This window comes from Sinocyclocheilus grahami, unplaced genomic scaffold, assembly GCF_001515645.1.
Source record: "Sinocyclocheilus grahami isolate Dianchi unplaced genomic scaffold, SAMN03320097.WGS_v1.1 scaffold269.1, whole genome shotgun sequence".
In the NCBI taxonomy this organism is placed as follows: Eukaryota; Metazoa; Chordata; class Actinopteri; order Cypriniformes; family Cyprinidae; genus Sinocyclocheilus; species Sinocyclocheilus grahami.
The window spans coordinates 1118929-1138415 of NW_015505448.1; the positions used below are offsets into that span (position 1 = coordinate 1118929).

At 35.8% G+C, this 19487-nt stretch overlaps 2 protein-coding genes across 4 annotated transcripts in view; both read left to right on the forward strand.

Annotated features, from left to right (window-relative positions):
• The window catches only part of LOC107599619 (RING finger and transmembrane domain-containing protein 2-like), a 24369-nt gene extending 14620 nt beyond the window's left edge, over positions 1-9749 (forward strand). For all 3 annotated transcript variants that reach the window (XM_016291273.1, XM_016291272.1, XM_016291271.1), the window contains 4 exons: positions 7710-7859; positions 8089-8154; positions 8401-8502; positions 9451-9749. In XM_016291273.1, the coding sequence (XP_016146759.1) occupies positions 7710-7859; positions 8089-8154; positions 8401-8502; positions 9451-9585 (453 nt within the window). In that variant the 3' untranslated portion in view covers positions 9586-9749. The remainder of the gene's footprint in view (positions 1-7709; positions 7860-8088; positions 8155-8400; positions 8503-9450) is intronic.
• Positions 9750-17886: 8137 nt separating this feature from the next.
• Positions 17887-19487, forward strand: part of fbxw8 (F-box and WD repeat domain containing 8) — a 12970-nt gene continuing 11369 nt past the window's right edge. Inside the window, exons 1-2 of the mRNA XM_016291289.1 lie at positions 17887-18544; positions 18623-18727. Of these exons, the coding sequence (XP_016146775.1) occupies positions 18128-18544; positions 18623-18727 (522 nt within the window). The 5' untranslated portion in view covers positions 17887-18127. The remainder of the gene's footprint in view (positions 18545-18622; positions 18728-19487) is intronic.

A 19487-nucleotide genomic window follows, 5' to 3' on the forward strand; every position in this document is an offset into this window, starting at 1 on the left:
TTTGGAAGACCAATCAAAGTAGTTTCGCTTTCACAACGAAAAACACAGCGGCCTAGCGTGAGCAAAAGCCGGACAAGAGTGAGCTGAGGCGGCGGGGTCGAGAACGGCGGTCCCGGCGAAGGAGCGGTGAAAACGGTGAAAGCCGATCCGGCGATCCACAGCACTAAGTTGATGTATTCCCTCAGCGACCAGCACGGATCAGCTCCAGGCATGACGAAGCGGATATCGTCCTCTTTTGGAAGACCAAACAAAGTAGTTTCGCTTTCACAACGAAACACACAGCGTCTTCAGGACATGGCAGCGACGGCAACAACAATACTACAGCGAGAATAAAAGTTACGCCTTCTTTCTTTGCGTGAACATTTGGGCGGCATTATGCAAATCTTCCCACATAGTGAGGTAGATGTGTGTAGGCATGTTCGAACGAGCCGTTTTAGGTAGGCGTGGTTAACTCTTAACTTTTATAAAGAATATCTCTTTGGATTTGAGACTTTAGTCTTTGCAAATTTACAGATCTTCTTTATGCACCAAGAGCTTGTAAAACTCCAAAGAGAAAGGAAAAAATGAAATCGCATCATATGACCCCTTTAAGATATCAGCACAATAACACACTCAGCAAAATATCGTCTAATTATCGTTATCGATAAAATCCCAGAATATTATAGAGATATAATTTTTTGTCAATTTCGCACACCCCTAATTTATGTTATTTAATTTATATAATAATTTATTGATAATAATTATGTAATATAATAATTCATACTTTTGACTCATCCATTTTCTTAACAATGGTTTAAAGGCTGAAATGTAAAGGTTATCATTTGATAAAACTTTGTTTTTGTGAAAACTTGTATCTGAACTGTAAATTATGCTTTTTACAGTAATTTTACAGGTTAATATGGTACTACATTGCCCTACCCCGCTCATATGGTATTAATTTTATTTGTGTAGGTCTTAAAAAAGGTCTTAAAAAGTCTTAAATTTGAGCTTAAAAATCCTGCAGAAACCCTGAATAAAACTGCTTGATTCAAACATGCAGGTTCATTCTAACTGTATTGGATCCCTGCAGTCTCCATGTTTTAAAGGAGTCATATGATGCTATTTTAAAGATCGTTATTTGGTGTAACAGAATATGTTGACAAGCTGTACATTATTGTAGGTCCTCTATGCCATGCCTCTCTCAAACACGTCATTTTCAACAAAGCCCCCTCCTTTGACAAGCGCAGTCTGCTCCAAAAATAAAGGAAAACTTGAAATCGCATCATATGACCCCTTTAAAGTTTTACTGTGATGAGAGATTGTGATCAGGGAGGAAATCCCAGGTAGCTTCAGTCAGTTTAAAGGCACCAGTTCAAACTGGGTGCAACTGGCAATGGGAAAAGAAACAAAATAGTGTGCCGTGTCACCATGCCTTGCGTGGTTGGCTGCTTGGAAGGCACTATGTGAGCTCATTGGCCCACTGGGGCTAGGATGAGGTCACCTCTCTGAGGAACACACACACACACTCTCTTACACAATCACACATTCATTGGAGTGACAGTATGAGTCTATTACAGCAGGAGCCGATCTGTAAACACATCGCGCTCTCTAATATTGAAGAATCAAACATATGCAACCCACTCCAAACCATTTGTTTGACTCAAACACACACTTTGCATCCGCAGCTGCCAGGATAATCTGACTTGCGCATGGTTTCAGTTCCTCTGAAGCTCTGTTCCAGGAACTTACCCCCAGTCATCTCCATACCCACCCCCTGAAACCAAACACACACTTTCCACCTCTTGTATCATGCCCAGGTGGCACACTTTCAGGCAATGATGTCATGGTCAATGTGTCAGGCTTTCCGCTGATTCTCCATGCCCAGCATCTCCACAGCTACAAAGACACAACACATACACATGTATCCATAGATGTCGGTATAACCTCTTGCATAATCGCAGCAGCAAGCCTGTGCATGTCAGTATGAACTCACACTGTCCATAACACTTCAGTGCACACGGATATGAGGACTGAGAAACCTAGTGACCTGCCTTGTTCCCTACCAATATAGGCACATAGAAAATGATATTTTATTTTATTTTAACTTACCGTTGGCAGAATAGTCCACTTGTAATACTGTTTACTGATATACTTATATCTGATATGCAAGAATATTTGTTGATATACTACCATTCAGATGCTGGGGTTAGTAAGAAATAATTTGTATTTGAAATAAATTAATGCTTTTATTTAGTAAGAATGTGTTAAATTGATCAAAGTAAAGACATTTATAATTTTTACAAAAAAAACAACAACAAATAAATCAAAATAAATAAATATTATCTTTTAAAAAATCCTGAAAACAAGTATAATGGTTTCCACAAAATATTTGTTTGTTTGTTTGTTTTCAACAGTAGTAATAATAAGAATACCACTAATAATAAGAATAATAAAGATAATAAGAAATGTTTCTTGAGCAACAAATCAGTATATTAGAATGATTTCTGAAGGATCATGTGACACTGAAGACTGAACATTACAAATTCATATTTCTTTCACTCTTTTTCACTTATTGTCAAAGCTCCTTTTTTAATAATTTTAATATTTTTTTTAATTTAGTTTAATTTAGTATTTATTCATTTTTATTTTGTTTAATGAGCAACAAGTGGTGTCTTCTGTAGTTTATTCAGAGAATAATGGGAAATGTGTGTGTGTGTGTGTGTGTGTGTATATATATATATTTACATTTACATTTAGACGTTTAGCAGACGCTTTTATCCAAAGCGACTTACAAATGAGGACAATGGAAGCAATCAAAATCAACAAAAGAGCAATGATATGCAAGTGCTATAACAAGTCTCAGTTAGCTTAATGCAGTACACGTAGCAAGTTTTTTTTTAAATCATATAATAAATAAAAAGAAAACCGATAAAATAGAAAAAGAATAGAGCAAGCTAGTGTTAGAGGCCATTTTTGCTTTTGTTAATCAGAAGAAGTTAGAAGTCAGAAAGTCTTTTATTATAATTGTATAATAAATAAATGAAAACAAATAGATAGAATGCAAAAAGATTGGAGAAGCAAGACTGTATATATATATATATATATATATATTAGGGCTGTCAGTTTAACGCGTTAACTTAATTAATTAGTTATGAAAAAGATAACGCGATTAAAATATTTTAATGCAGTTAATGCACTGGCCCCTGCCCCCAGACCTGTACGTCATCTTACAATTCATACAGCTGACTGTTCACAAATATGATGCAGGGCAACTACTCCATAAACAAAGTTATGCCCTAAAATTCAAGATATTGGGGCAAAATGCTCCTGTATGAGTTTTTGTCTCATATTTATATCATATGATAAGCGATATCACACGAGCAGCTAGAGCAGGGATCCTCAAATCTGGCCCATGAGATCCACTTTTCTGCAGAGTTTAGCTCTAAACCTAATCAAACGCACCTGACCATACTAATCAGTGTCTTCAGGATCATTAGAAAATCACAGGTAGGTGAGTTTGATCAGGGTTGAAGCTAAACTCTGCAGCGCATTGGCCCTCCAGGGCAAGATTTGAAGAACCCTGAGCTAGAGTAATACCACACGAGTGATGATTTTGTCCCGAATATCACGAGATTAAATGTGATTTTATACAACAGTTCAGTAAATAAAAAGTTAATATTGTGTTATATTTTAAATACAATATTGTGTGTTTTTGTTCAATTTTGCCAACAAAGATATTTTCTATATAAAGCAGAACTGTTGTGTGTCTGAGCAACACAGCGTTGATTAATTTCTGAATGAATCCGTGTTTTGAACGAATCGCGTGAACCAAATGATTCAAAGGCCATTCAAATCGACGCGTTTCAGAAAGGAGGGGCATAGAGGAGAAACAATAATGTACAGTATGTGGAAAATAATGTGTTTTTTAACCTTAAACCGCAGAAACACATTTCATTACACCAAATACACAAAATAATGTTCTTTTTTAGCAATGTCAAATGACCCCTTTAATGCCGAGGAGGACTCTAGCCTACAAGACTCTGAAGGACTGAACTAGGAAGGACGCAGCCTTCCGTTTGAGAAGCACTCATAGAGAAAGCCCTTTACTTCATTCCTGAATGAATCAGCCATTTGAACGAATTTACCGCCACCTGCTGGTAGTTTTAGTTTCTTCTTTAGAGTATCATTTCATTTATTAAAAAAATAATACTAATACATAAATAAATAAAAAAAATTAAAGGGATATTTCACCAAAAATTAGTTAATTAATTAATTGTGTCATCTGTTTTGGTCATTTCATTGCATTAATAAAAAACATTTAACACAATAATAGCTTTAAATTATCTCTTGGGGGTATTTTCACAGCCAAGTTTAGTTTGCGATTAATAAGATTAATTAATCGCATCACCCTGTGATTAATTAGATTAAACATTTTAATCGACTGACAGCCCTGATATATATATATACATGTATACATACATGTATATTAATTTATAATATATATTTTTTGCACAAGCTTGTTGCTTCATTAACTGGCTAATTGAGTATTATTTTCTGCAAAGCTTGATAGTGTTTCTTCATAAGACTTGATTATGAACAATATCAATTTGATATTCAATTCTGAACTGAAAAAAAGTATAAATACTATCACTTGTACCACTTGTTGTAAGACTTGAATGCAGAATTTTGTGAATTGAAACTGATGGAGAGTAGAGCTGGGGAATGAGCATCAGATTCAAACCCAAGCCTCCAATATGAGAAACAGATGCAAAATAAAAAAGTAATAAAAAAATCTCATGTTGCCCTTTGATAACTGAAACCGTTTCCCACCCTGAGGACCTCCTCGCGTGTTTGATAATTGTTTTCTTCATTGTTGTTTTGAAATCACGGACACGGCTGTTAAGACTAAGAGGAAATCTGCTGCTCCCCCATGATGCAGTTGGCCCAACTTTTCAGTAGTTGGAAGGATTCCAGCTCCAGTTTGTCTAATCGTTAAGTGTGAGCGAGTACAGGGCTGCAGGGACTCTGGCTAAGATGAATTGCTTGCGTTCAGAGGTTACAGATCTCCGTCAGTCAGCTAGCAAGCACCCCAACAGGGTGATTAATCGCTGTCAGGTGGAGTCCAACAAGTCATTATGCATCCTGTGCTGTGACTAGTGTCAGGCCGTCAGCACTTGATGTGGGTGATCACGACTTGGCGTTCGTCTGGAGATTCACAAGATAATTGTGGAACCAGGATTAGTAATTAACCAGAATTGACCAGATTGAGATACACAGACCTTTGTGAATAATAATAATAATCATACATTTGATTTATTATTCATACACTATTGTTCAAAAGTTTGGGGTTGGGAATTTTGTTCAGTGTTTTTAAAATAAACCTCGTATGATCACCGAGGCTGGAATGATCTAATAAAAAATACATTAAAAACAGAAATATTTTAAAATGTTATTTATTCCTGTGATGCAAAGCTGAATTTTCAGTTTCACATGATCCTTCAGAAATTGTTCTTATATGCTGATTTGTTATTATTATTATTAGTGTTGAGAACAGTTGTGCTGCTTAATATTTTTGTGGAAAGTGATTTTTATTTTCTTTGATGAATAGAAAGTTAAAAGAACAGCATTTATTTGAAATAGAAATAGTTAGTAAACTTTTTTTTAAACAATTTATTATATAAAATCTATACAGTGCATTGTTTTGAATTTTTCTAATGAAAATATGATTGTTGCTTACCTGTTTTTTTCATTGGTCGCTGAGGTTGCTAGGGTGTTCTGAGTGGTTACTAGGCCGTTAATGTGAGATGTAGATGACTCTTATCCTTGCAACAGTTTAGGGGATTTTTTTCACTTATTTCATCTTTACAAAGTGAAAGATTTTTTTTTTATCAAAATATGTTAGAAATGTAAACAATTATTGATTTGAATGTAATTTTATAATTAACATCCATTATTGTTTATATTTCCAACCTATTACAAAAATAGCTATAAATATCAAAACACAATAAATACTCTTCTCCCTGTTACTGTCTATCATCACAGTAGATTTTGCTGTAATAACTATTTCAAATTTTGAAGTTGTCGGTCCTTTCATATTCAGTGTTTTCAGAGCTGATTTTAGGCAGTTTGATCAAAACCCACTTCATATGAGCCACACGTTCATCCACATTCATAATGAGACAGCGAAAGCATAAACTGACCGTTACAGGTCACTTTGGCGTTTGCAGAGGAGCTAAACCCAACTAAAAAAGCCTAGAATAGAGTATTATGAAATGTAATTTTCGATAACTGTTAAAGAAGAGAATTCACGATGGGAGCATGCTTTACGATGTAATTTAAACATCAGGTGCATTGTTTTTTTTCTTGATATTTTGTCTGTGCTTCAAGCAAGAAGCTTTGTTGGTTATATTTGAAGCCTTCTAGTTTTGTCATGTTCGTCACTCAGCGTGAAAGCATTGAGTGTTGCCCTTTGACCCTGAAATTAGATGAGTTTTACAGTTATCTCGCTACTTTCATAATGTACTGATTAGGGTTTGGGAAGGGTGGACTTGTTATATTTTATGTGGGTAGCAGGTGTACTGCTTTTCTGCCAGTTTTGTTTGCCATGCGGTAAAATTGCCAGGAGAGTGCAGAGCGCTGGACTGTGGCCATATTTCGATAGAAGAACACCCCTCCCCCCCTCCATGTCACAGCATCTTTAAAGCTTGAGGGTAAGATGTTCACAGTTAATGAATGAACAGATGAGATGAGACTGGGCTCTTGTTCAAATTCAGCTAGAGGAAGGATGTGTGGATGGTTTCAGTGCTGTCGTCTCATGCCAGAGCTTGCGTATCGATCAGTTTGTAAAGATATTGTTAAACAGTTGGCCGCCATAACTGGAAGTCTTACAAGCATCATAGTGAAATTAGCCGATTTGATTTTATAAAGATGTAAATATTAGAATTATAATTACAATTATTTGTATTATATTATTATGCTAGCTGTTTTATCCAGTGGGCAAACCACACATTTATCCCACAAGCTTCATGAATATGATAGATTATATAACAAGCATATTTATTAATTTTTATGATGTGTGTGTGTATGATTTAATAAACATTTTCTGGAAAATACTACTACTAATATTAATAATTTAAAAGTTTTATCTGATAAACATTCATTAATAAGAATAATACATTTAAATGATTATTGTTATGCTAGCAGTTTTATCTGATAAAGATTTAGTGGATAATAATAATGATAATATTAATGTTTTGAATTATTAAAACATATATTTAGACCACAATTTTCATGAATGATGGGTTTTTATAATAAGTATGTTGTTTCAGATTACTGATTTTTAATTATGGTGAGCTGCCTGTATGAATTAATAAACTTTTTTGGGGGGGAAATAATTATTATTATTATTATGATTATGATTATTTTTATTGTTGAACAGATAGTTCTGGTCCAGGTCAGGATGCTGAATGTTCAAAACAATGTTTCCGATTTGCTAAAATACACAGTATAGCATTTTACGACACAATGGTTAGAGATGGGGAAATATAGAAACACTAATCTTTATAATGGCTCTTTTGTTTGATTTGGATCTTTTTAAGCCTTTGTGGATCGTCTGATGTCTGAGCTGCTCTACCACTGCAGAAGAATTCTTTCATATCAGGCTGGAGCCTTGACCAACGGTTAAGTTGAGAGGTTTGGATGTAGATCTGTATGTGTGTGTGACTTTGCAGGGGAAATTTTATCTGCTCATAGAGGAGCTGAGTCAACTCTTCAGAGCTTTGGTTCCCATCCAGCTGTGGTACAAGTACATCATGGGTGAAGATCCATCCAGCAGCTACTTCCTCGGGGCAACGCTGATTATCATCTACAGTCTTTGTAAGGTAGTCTATCTGGTTTTACCTCTTCCAAAAATGTATTCTTTTTTTTTTTAGAGCATTTCCCCCCCCCCATACCTTTTCAAAAAGGGCCTTTATGAAAAGAATTTGGTGTTGCACTTCAGAGCTTTTCAAAATGTCTTTTTCAGAGCTCATTATTCAGGTAATCTTTTCTGTGTGTGTGTGTGTGTGCTTGTGTGTGTGGAGTTACATTTGCTGTATTCTTCTGTTCCAGTCATTTGATTTGTGTGGAAGAATATCTGGTATTCGGAAAGCATTCGTCATTCTCTGTAGCTCACAGGTGAGTGCTGTATTCTCCTAGGCATCAGCATATTTTCATGATTTCTGAAGGATCATGTGACACTGAAGACCGGAGTAATGATGCTGAAAATTCAGTTTAGCATCACAGGAATAAATAACATATTAAAATATATTCAAATAGAAAACAGTTCTTTTAAATGGTAATAATATTTCACAATATTACTGTTTTTACTGTATTTTTGATCATTTAAATGCACCCTTTATGATACATGCATGTGTTTCACAGAGTTACGGTACGAGAGCCAGTGTTCAGCAGTGCAGTGAGGCCGGGGATGTGTGTGCGATCTGCCAGGCTGAGTTTAGAGAGCCAATCGCACTGCTCTGTCAGGTAAGAGACCTTTAAACTTTCAAATAAACCAGGATGTGATTCAGGACAGCAGCCTCAGACCACAATGAATTTATGATGACAATAATTATTTAGCTGACACTTTTATTTGATTCCACTAACAGTACAAGGCCATTCAAAACTATTAATGATCACAAATGATCTGAAGCACCCCAGATCTGCACACTTCCAACTTCATGAGTAGCATCCTGGGATGTTGTTTAAACAGTATTGAAGGAGTTCCTATGTGTAAATGTGTCTTAAAGGTCCCCTGAAATGCTTATGCTGCGTTCAAGTCCTCCTGGGACGTTCGTACTTACGAGTTGACAAGTCGTAATTACGACGTCAGGTGCGTTCAAGTCAGTTTAGTCGGCACAAGATGGCGGTGTACCTTCTTTTAATAAATTACAAGAAAATACAACAGGGTCTGCATTTTTTTTTTTTTCTGGATTTCATTAACTAGCTGCGTAACAAGAACATGACCAATTTAAGTTTATAGGACAACTAAACTATCAATTTAAACAAAAATTTACCGTCAACTACAGACGTTGCATCCATCGATTCCGCCATGTTTCTCATTGACACGCCCCCAACTCGGAAACTCGGGGCTTAAAGAAAATTTCGAGTTTCCCCACTCGTAATAACGACTTTGTGGTGGCGTTCATGTGCGCTCAACTCGTAAATACGATCTATCCGACATGACTTGAACGCACCATTAGAAACACTTAGCGTTATTGATGAGAAGCTGAAGTACGATGTGACGTCAAAAAGCCGTTTTGAGCCGTTTTGGCGGAAGTGACGAACTGCGAGCTTTGAATGCTTATATCTTCTAAATGCGAATTTTGTCACTGTTTTGGAGCACACTGCCTTATAGATAACCTTAAGACTAACATATTGATACTAACACCCAAAAAACTTCATGGGGACTTTAAATATGTTGTCTTTCTGCAGCATGTGTTCTGTGAGGAGTGTTTATGCCTGTGGTTTGACCGTGAGAGAACGTGTCCGTTGTGTCGGTCAGCGGTGGTCGAAACTCCACGCAACTGGAAGGACGGCACAACATCAGCACACTTTCAGATCTACTGAATGGAGACCCAGCTGATTGATGAAGGTTTTCAGGTCCACTAGAATCAGATAAAATATGCATAAAATGATCCTGTTTGTAATGTTGTATAATGGGAAGTGTGACGATATGTTACGTCATTGAATGTAATGAACAAGTGCACCATTACATTATGTCTGATAAGAGATAAGTGTTTCTTTGTCTTCTTATGCCTACTTTTCAACACGTAAAACTTTTTTACGTGTTACGGGTTTTTAATATTATTAAGTAAGCATGATAACCGACTGTTTTGTAACACTTTTTTGTTGTTGTTGCTTATTCAAGCTATTAAACTTAAAGGAATAGTTCACCCAAAAATGACAATTTGCATAAAATACTCAGCTAAAAAACTACAGGCCATATAGGATGTAGATGAGTTTGTTTCTTCATCTGAACAGATTTGGAGAAATTAGCATTACATCACTTGCTCACTAATGGATCCTCTGCAGTGAATGGGTGCCGTCAGAACGAGAGTCCAAACAGCTGATAAACACATCACAATAATCCACAAGTAATCCACACCACTCCAGTCCATCAATTAACATGTGGTGAAGTGAAAAGCTGAGTGTTTATAAAAAACAAATTACACCATTAAGATATTTTAGTGTTAAACTGTTGCTTCCAGCTAAAATACGAGTCCTCTATCCATAATATTGCTTTCTGCAGTGAAAAAGTCATCTAATCTGAATCAAGAGAGAAGTATGCACAGATCAAGCACCGTTTACAAGCAAAAACAGTTCTAAACAAATATGGTTGTGGATTTTGATTTGAGAGGATGACAGGGAATTCATTTATTATTATTTTTTTCCTGGAGGAAGTGTTATTTTTATGGACTCTTATTTTGGCCAGAAGCAACGGTTTAAATTTAAAGACGCCTTAATGATGGATTTGTTTCTTATAAACATACAGCTTTTCACTTGAAGCTTTTCATGACTGGAGTCATGTGGATTACTGTGATGTTTTCATCAGCTGTTTGGACTCTCATTCTGACGGCACCCATTCACTGCAGAGGATCCATTGGTGAGCAAGTGTAATGCTATATTTCTCCAAATCTGTTCTGATGAAGAAACAAACTCAACTACATCTTGCATGGCCTGAGGGTGAGTACATTTTCAGACATTTTTTGTGTGTGAATTATTCCTTTAATCTGGAGTCAGTCTTATAAATTTTTGTAAAGGTCTAAATTGTTTATTAAAGCAAAAAGACACAACCAGATGTCACAAGCTTTATAGCAAATTTAAAGCGGTAAGATAACCCAAGTTAACTGTGGTAAAATCACTTTATAATTATCTCATTGGTTTGTTGTTTATATAAAATGTTACAAAAGTAATATGTTAAAAACACTGATGTTGGATAAATAATGACATTAATAATACAAAATAAGTTATTTTTCAATCCCATTTCTAGGGCTATTTGTTTCATAATGACGTTTAAAAGACTTCTCCGTGTATATATTTAAAGTCTTTTATTTTCATAAATGACAAAATTCACAATATCAAAATAGCAGAGGTAAAACATGTTTAAAACACGCGGTAGAAACATAAACTATAAAAGATTGTAGCTTATGTAAACATCAGTAGCATGCCCTTTGATTCACATTTCGCATGAACTCTCATTCATGTCACATTTCTATATTAACACTGACACAAACAATCAAGCCAGAAGCCCTTTATAAAAAAAGATTTGTCTTCATTTGTAAACATCAAGTTCAAATACACTTAAAATCATTCTACAGTATAAATATGCTTTCCATTGAGAAGAGTACAGTGTAAAGGACAAACAAAAGTAATAAATATCTCATCAAAACAACAAAGAAACAAAATCACAGCTCAGATATTGAATGGCATAGTCACTTACAGTAGCTTATAACTAAATGTTACAGTGCATCATGCAGAGGAGAGGTTTTGGTAGCAGTGTTTTTGGTAGCTCTCCTCTGAAGATTGACCTTGATTGATTGTGTTTTAGTCATTTACAGCTTTTGCATATCCGAAGCACCCTCTCAACTTTTACCAACAACAAGAAAAACTCAACTGTAAGCTCATCAAAGTTGAAGTAAGGCTCCTATTGCCATAGTGGTAGAAAACTTTCCTTGCAAATGCCAAGGGACAATGACATCAGCCTTTTATTTTGAAAGGTTTCCCAGGAGACACTGTGGGTTTGACTGCACTGACCTTAAGACTTCTAACCAAACAAACGTGTACCATTATGACATTGGCTTGTGGTGTTTAGATAATCAAGAAGACTTCAGGATGAAGCATTGGTCGTTATGAAAAGTGATCAGCACGCTTGTAATGTACAGCACAGATGCGTCTGGTGTTTGCGTGTTTCTGTTACAACACTACTGCAGATGTTGTGATATACATGGATGAGAAAACATCAACCCACTGTTTGCATGGCAAGTTTCTACAGAGTGCAGACGTGATCGGCACCTTCTCCTCTCCAGTAAATCTGGAGCGGATCATCCCAGGAGAATCTGAAGATCTAATGGAGGGGAAAAAATGGGAATTAAGCTGAGATTGCATTATTTATCAGTGCACAGATGTTAAGTCTTTATGGGCCATTTTTATCCAAAATGGGCAAAAAGTTCATTCAGTTAATTAATTTATTAAATATAAATCTTTAATAATATATATGGTTAAGATTTATATTTAATAATATATTTTATTTGAACAATGCATATTTTATTATAATAAAATATATTTTATTTTAGGTAAATAAAGAAAAGAATATAATTTTTTTTTAAGTGGATTTAATAAATCGGTGCCCAATTAACATTTTTATTTAGAAGTCGTGGGTTTAAAAGTCATAATACAAAAACACACCTTTATATTATTGCAAAGTTGCATTTGAATCAAAGCTCAGGCAAGGTTTTAACTGCTAGCACCTTCCATTTAATGGGCATTTGTTCATAAATAATTCATGACTTATGAAGGATTGAGCAATTTGTACTTTTCCCCCCGCAATATTTTGTATGTACCTTCAATGATCAAACTTTCCGAAAGAACAGCTTTGTAGACACTTTGTTTGATTTATTCACATTTGCATGGGCTTACTTCTGTCAAATGCCATTAAGGTCACACTGAAGTGAGGAGTCATGCATCTCTGATACAATATGTGCATTTCTGAAAACGAAATATGATGTCTTATACCATATTCAATTGTGCTACCTTCTATTTACAGGGAATTTGATAGCGTACAAAGTACACATTATTATTGCTATTAATGCATTTCATCAATCTGACTCCAATATAATAGGTGTTACGTAGAAACAAAGCATTTCTGTACATATGTCAATATAAAAGGCCGATAATCGTATGTTCTTGAGCTCATTCTTACCTGTTGCTGTAGATCAGCAGAGCCTCGTCTCACCTACAGGTGTCGCTTTTTGACTAAAAACACCAGAAGCGTTACTTGAATGACTGTGCACACGATGTGGATGCTTTTGAGGATGTTTTCCCCGCCGCCTCCTCGTCGTCCACCGTCGGAGCTTTTGTCGTTTGCAGCCCATCTCTTCTCCAGCTGGTCCCCGATCCAGCGCAGTCGGTGCGCAAACGGCAGCGGAGCGCATCCGTGGGCGCACACGGAATCTCCGAGTGCGCCTAAAGTCTGCTCCACCGGCAGACAGCACATCGTCTCCTCTCGTGCGGGCTCTAGCTAGTCTCCTTTCCCTCTGCAATCTTTGCTTAGGCGTGGAGGATGGCGTTTTGTTCGGCTGTCGATGGAACAGTGTGTGTTTGTTTCTGTCGGCGCTATGATTTATTAAAGTGTCACATGGTTTAGGGTTTACATCACCATCTCCCCAAAGGCAGCGGTAATGGTTAACTCTTCACTGTCCTGTTCTCTCGCACCACACGCTTTTGTCTTTCCTGCAACAAGAGGGTGGTCTGGAATGTGTTGCGGTGGTTGTGCTCATTCAGATGTGAGCAGATACTGTATTGATGAGATTTGGAAACATTTGCTGCGTCTCAAACACATACCTAGACAAGCGTATACACTGAAGTAAGAAAAATAGTAAACGTGTAGTAAAACAGAAAAGATTGCTTTTTATACAATTTATGGATAGTATACATTTGATAATTTTTGCATTATACATGTGACTTTTTTTGGACATTATGAGCCCATGCACAATAGAACACAAAAGTGCATAAATTGACATTCTATTCTAAAGGGTTCTTGAAGACACACATACAGCCTAGCATTTTTATTTAAATATAAAAACTACTTTTAAAAGACTGAAATCACAAGTTTTAAAATGTCCTGGCATTCTAAAAATGTAACAGCTAAATAATACGCCTAATTACATAAATTAGGCATACTTTTCTCTTAAAAATACTAAATGTATAGATATTTAACCCTTTAACTGTCACCCGTCCCCTCTGTGGGACGCCTACGTTTACTTCACTATATTACAATTAAATCCTAATCTAATCATGACAAACTATATATCGTTGGATAGGTCTAAGACTCCTAAATCGATATTTTACCAATGTTTTTGTAAAACGTTATGCAGGAAAAGTAATAGATTAATTTATGACAAATCTACATCGTAACAGGAGTTCTGGCCTTTGTCACAAAAAGTCGTCTTTGTTGCCTTTTTCTCCATCACACTTTAGAAATCATCAGGAAGTATATATCAATTGAAAACTTTGAATCTCAAAATTCATCCTTTGAAAACCATTTTAAAATCAAACGTTGCATTACCGTGAAAATGGTACATCAAAATCATGTTACGAAATGTTTTCGTTCATGAATTATACAAATTTAAGTTTGGACCATGCACTTTCACGTCTATGTTCAAAAAATGTGAGTGACGGTTAAAGGGTTAAATATATTTTTATATTTCACCTGCTACAGCTTCAGCAACATTGCACTTTTTACATTTTTTTTGTAATTGTGCATACATTTTTCCATGTTACAACCGTGTCAACTTTGTTCACACAAATTGTAACGATACTATTTGGAATTGTTTTAACATAATTTACTTAATTTCACCTAAATCCTGTCAGAAGAAACGACAACAAATAGCTACTGCATTAAATAGCCTACATGAGACAAAATATAAGCTAGATTTGATCTACATGCTTAAGACTTTCTGCTTAATAACTGTGGTGACAGTTTAATATAAGGAGCTAGTAATGAAACCTAATGAAATCTTTCAGTGACATAAATGCTGTATAAGTTCATAATACATTTTTAGAATAGTAATAATAATATATTTTGTCAGTATTTATAATAAAAATGTACACCATGTGTCATGTATTAGGATTACTGTGCACTCTAAAAAATGCTGGGTTAAATGCAACCCAGTGCTGGGTAAAATAGGGATAAACCCAGCAATTGGGCTGTTTTGACCCAGCGGTTGGGTTAAATGTTTAACATGTTTAAATGTTTAACCCAACCTTCTGGGTAGTAACCCAACCGCTGGGTCAAAACAACCCAATTGCTGGGTTTGTCACTATTTTACCCAGCACTGGGTTGTATTTGACCCAGCATTTTTTAGAGTGTGGTTGTTACCAGTATCGGTCATTAGAGGGCGCTGGGGACAGGTAAAAATAAATCTGGTGAGTCTAGAGATAAAGAAGTGAAAATACACAGTGAAGACAGAGTTGTGTGCGTGGTGTGATTATTTAATTTAGGCAGAGATGTAACATCATGTGCTGACCAATATTAAGTAATAAACACATTTTGTAAAAAAAATAAAACATAAACCGTTATTGTTTTTAGTTTTTTTAGAGTCTTATTAATCAGTGATGTAATATATTTGGGTATATTTATACGCCTATGACAGTATTTTGTATCAAACATTCCTATAGCTACATTAAGTCATTCTTGAGAAGTGGGACAAAACAGGGTGCAAAATTGAAACAAATAAAACCTTGTACTCAGACAAATGAAACTACATTTATGTATCTCACATGTACTAAGCTACTGAGCAATGCTTTGATACAACCTCCCAACCTTTCTCTTTTTTAACAAAATCTGCATTTTTTTTTACCTTGGACTGTGTAATATAATTTCAACTTGATCTTTAACAGCATTCAAGATGTTTTTAACATTTCAAAAAAACACATTCTCGTGTTAGCAGACAGATTGCACGTTCACATGTGACCAACAATTCCACAACGAATATAAAATATCATAATGAAATATTATCAAAATATTCAACTGACGGAGGTGACGAAAACCTGAATTTGTAGTAATTGTAACTATCAAATACACTGAATCAGTCAATTACTGTATTAAAACAAACAGTATGTTATTGTTTATAAAGCTTTTATTCAAGAGTCACATTGAAGTATTTTGATATATCACTGGAACACAAGATCTCAAGGTGGTGACATCTGACGGGGTTGACAAATTTGCCATTTCTTTCACAAAACCGATGGAGTTCATGTTAGTAGCCATGTTATTTTTTTGTTGTTGTTGATGCTAGATGCTAATGGAACCTTTTTTTTTATTATTAGAACAGGAACATAAGCATACGCATAAACACATGGGGGATACAAAAAAATTAAAAGGTAACCAAATATACAATTATTTTACAATCATAAAAGTTACAACTTATTTATGAATGTTTTTTATAAGACTGGATGTTTTTAAGGCTTTTTTATTAGAGGAGATTTTTTGAAGTGATGAGTAAATCAGAAGTGAATATTTTACAATTCGGTTTAAAATGAAGGCATCTTGCTTTGCGAATGTGGAATTTTCCCATCATGCAAATAAAGCCCAGGGCATCCTCTAGCTCCCTATTGTCAGAAACCACAGAATGAAGAGAACCTTAACCGCTGAAATGTTACACAGCCGAAAGAATACAAGAAGTAAAGATGCTGAAACATGAAGCCAGAATTGTTTAGTATAAGGACAGAAATAGAATAAATGTGAAAGAGATTCTTCCTCTTCTTGGCAAAAAGAACAGTGGAGAAAGATTGTGAATGCATTTACTTAAATATTTGTTGCAGGGGTAATAATGATGAATCATTTTAAAATGAACTTCTTTTATTTTATTATGAAATAAAAATTAGTTTGGGACTGTCCATGCTTTCTGAAAATTAACATTTGGATAAAGTGCCAACCACTTTCCATGAGCTTTAAAAGATGAAGCATTATTAGTAGTTTTCTCAAAATTAGTTTGTACACTTATTATCCATAATATTAACCCCTTGAATAAACAATCGAGGGATAATCAACTTAAAATTACAATATATTTTAAAAGACTTTGGAATTTGAATTTGTAATAGTAGTATAGTCCCGTTTTGAAGAATTTATCCCATATTTATTAATAAAATCAACATAAGCATAAAAGTCTCCACTGTTGCTTATTAAATCGGAGATAAACACAATGCCCTTGGAGAACCAATCAGGGAAGAAAACAGATTTACGAGCTGATAAAACGTACTGATTATTCCAAATAATATGAGGGGGAAAATTGTGTTTAAAGATTCGCTTCCATGAGTCTAAAGCCTGCTTATGGAAGTTTGAAAGCTTCATAGGGAGCCTTGTGGACTTCAAATCACAAGGAAGCAAAAACTCTTGAAAATCATATTAGGAATCCAGAACCAAACTGAATTGTCCTTCAAACATTTTTTTTAGCCAGTTTGTTTTAAAATTTTGGTTTAGGGTAAAAAAAAAATTTCTAAGACATTCAACCCGCTAATGGAACCTGCTTCAGGGAAATAAAAGTATTGAAATATTTCAAATAATTTCCTCAGAAATTGGAAGATTTCTGACACAGGAAATATTAACATTAGGATTGAAAATATTCTAAAACTAAAACCTAGCAGAGCCTGTCTGACAGTGCTGTGCTCTGCAGAGGTGAACTGTGGCAAGGGGCTGCTTTAGAGTGACAGCTGATAGTCCCTGATTCTATTACATTTTATTGAATGTCTGACGGTGTTGACAAAAAGTGGGGACGCAACTTTAAAATCTTATGAAACATGCATGTGTCATTAAAACACAACCTTGCTTTGATAGGACATATTATTAAGTGTTGCTTTTGATAAAACAAGCTCTTTTTCATCATTAAAAAAAAACATTTTGATCAATTTGATTGAATATGAATGAACCCTTCTCTGTGGACACGCTGTGTTAGATGTAGTGAGAGGACATCGATTTGGTATAATAATGAGAAAATTAAATTAAAGGTGATAATTGTGCTAAATACATTCTATTATTAATCCCTCATGCCATTTAAAAATATTTGCATTTTTAAACCTAATAGCAGTTACCCTTGCTGGCCCTGTTTTGTCCCATGTCTCAAGAATGACTGGCAGCAGCGGTTATCGCAGGTTCTCTGGTTCCGCTCGAAATGCTGTCTATGTGGACAGCTCACTAGTTTCTGAGACACAGCCTTTGCCTTGTATTGTCTTGTATTGCGTGGGCGGGTGAAGAATAAGCGCCATGCGGAACAGTTCCGCGTGAACACGATGTTCCAGCCGAGGCCATTTCTCGGTCGGATCGCTGTTTGTTTTGATGCCAGCAGCGGGGTTCCACAAGACTGTCGTGTGAAAATAACGTTTCTAAAAATGAATGCAAGCCCAACGTGATTCAATGGGAATGGAAGAGGACGAGCTTTCGACCTTCCGAGAGCGATGGAAACAGGAGTTAAAGAAAAATACCAAGACATCGTGTAAAGACAAAGAGAGATATTTTGGGCATCCCAGCAGCAAAGACAGCTCGTCTCTTCACCAGAGCGCGAGCGCGAGCTTTTGGGAGAAACAGAGCAATGCGTCCGAGCAAAGCCAGCTCACGCCGAAAGACCAGCCGCAGTACGTGTCGATCGCCGAGGGTTTGTTGGACGGCAGAAGCGGTCCTCTGCTGGACAGAATCGAGCAGGAGCGGACGCGAAGGAAACGCGCTCCCTGGAGCGAGGCGCTCAACACAGACGCGCCCCTCAAAAAAGGCAACAAGTGCCAGAAACTACTCGAGCAGTTCCTTCAGGACCTGGTAACGCTTCTGTTATGTAGCTGTTCAAGATATTGACTGTGTTTGTGTTAATAATAAACCCGGATTTGATGCGTTTAGAATGAGATGAATGACATCCCATTCTTTGATGTGGAGTTGCCTTATGAGCTGGCGCTCAAGATCTTCCACTTCCTGGGCAGAACGGATCTAGGACGATGTGCTCAGGTAAATATGAACGAGTGCATGGCTATTCTATTCTGTTCTGATTTCCAGATGATATTTTCATTTGATAGCACTTGGAGTACAATGGTTAATATTCTCTTCATCAGTGTTGGGTAGCGAGTTACGTAATCAGATTACTTTTTTCAAGTAACTAGTAAAGTAACGCATTACTTTTTAATTGAGTTACTTTTTCAAATAAGTAACGCAAGTTACTTGTTTTTTTTCCAATTTATTAACTGACAGCTCCCCTGTCCCCATGCTGAGAGAAATCAGAAGATGTTACTGTAGTTCTAAAACAAATATGAATATGCATTAATTCATCTCACTCACAAAAAAACACAGATTCAGTATTCGTCAAAATGAATAAAAATAATGCAACTCAGAATATGACGCATACCTGCAATAATTAAATGTTAAACAACACAAATATCCTTTATGTATTTAATCCCATTCTATTAACCAATGTCTTTGCTTCTGACCTTCGCTGATCCAGTACTAATCAACCGTACTAATAAGCACAAATGACTCTAGACAAACATTTGTGTGTTTTCTTTATTGCTGAAGTGTGTTGAAATGTCTTCTTCTGCATTCTACTGTATGGACGTAAATCTACTTTCCCTTCAGCCTGAGGCTTATTCATTTCACTTTTGCTGTGAACAGACTTTTATATTTGCCAAAAATATCACTTTTTTATTTTAAAATCAAACAAGCAAGCCCTGTCCAGATTTAAAAAGTAACGCAGAAGTAACGTAACGCATTACTT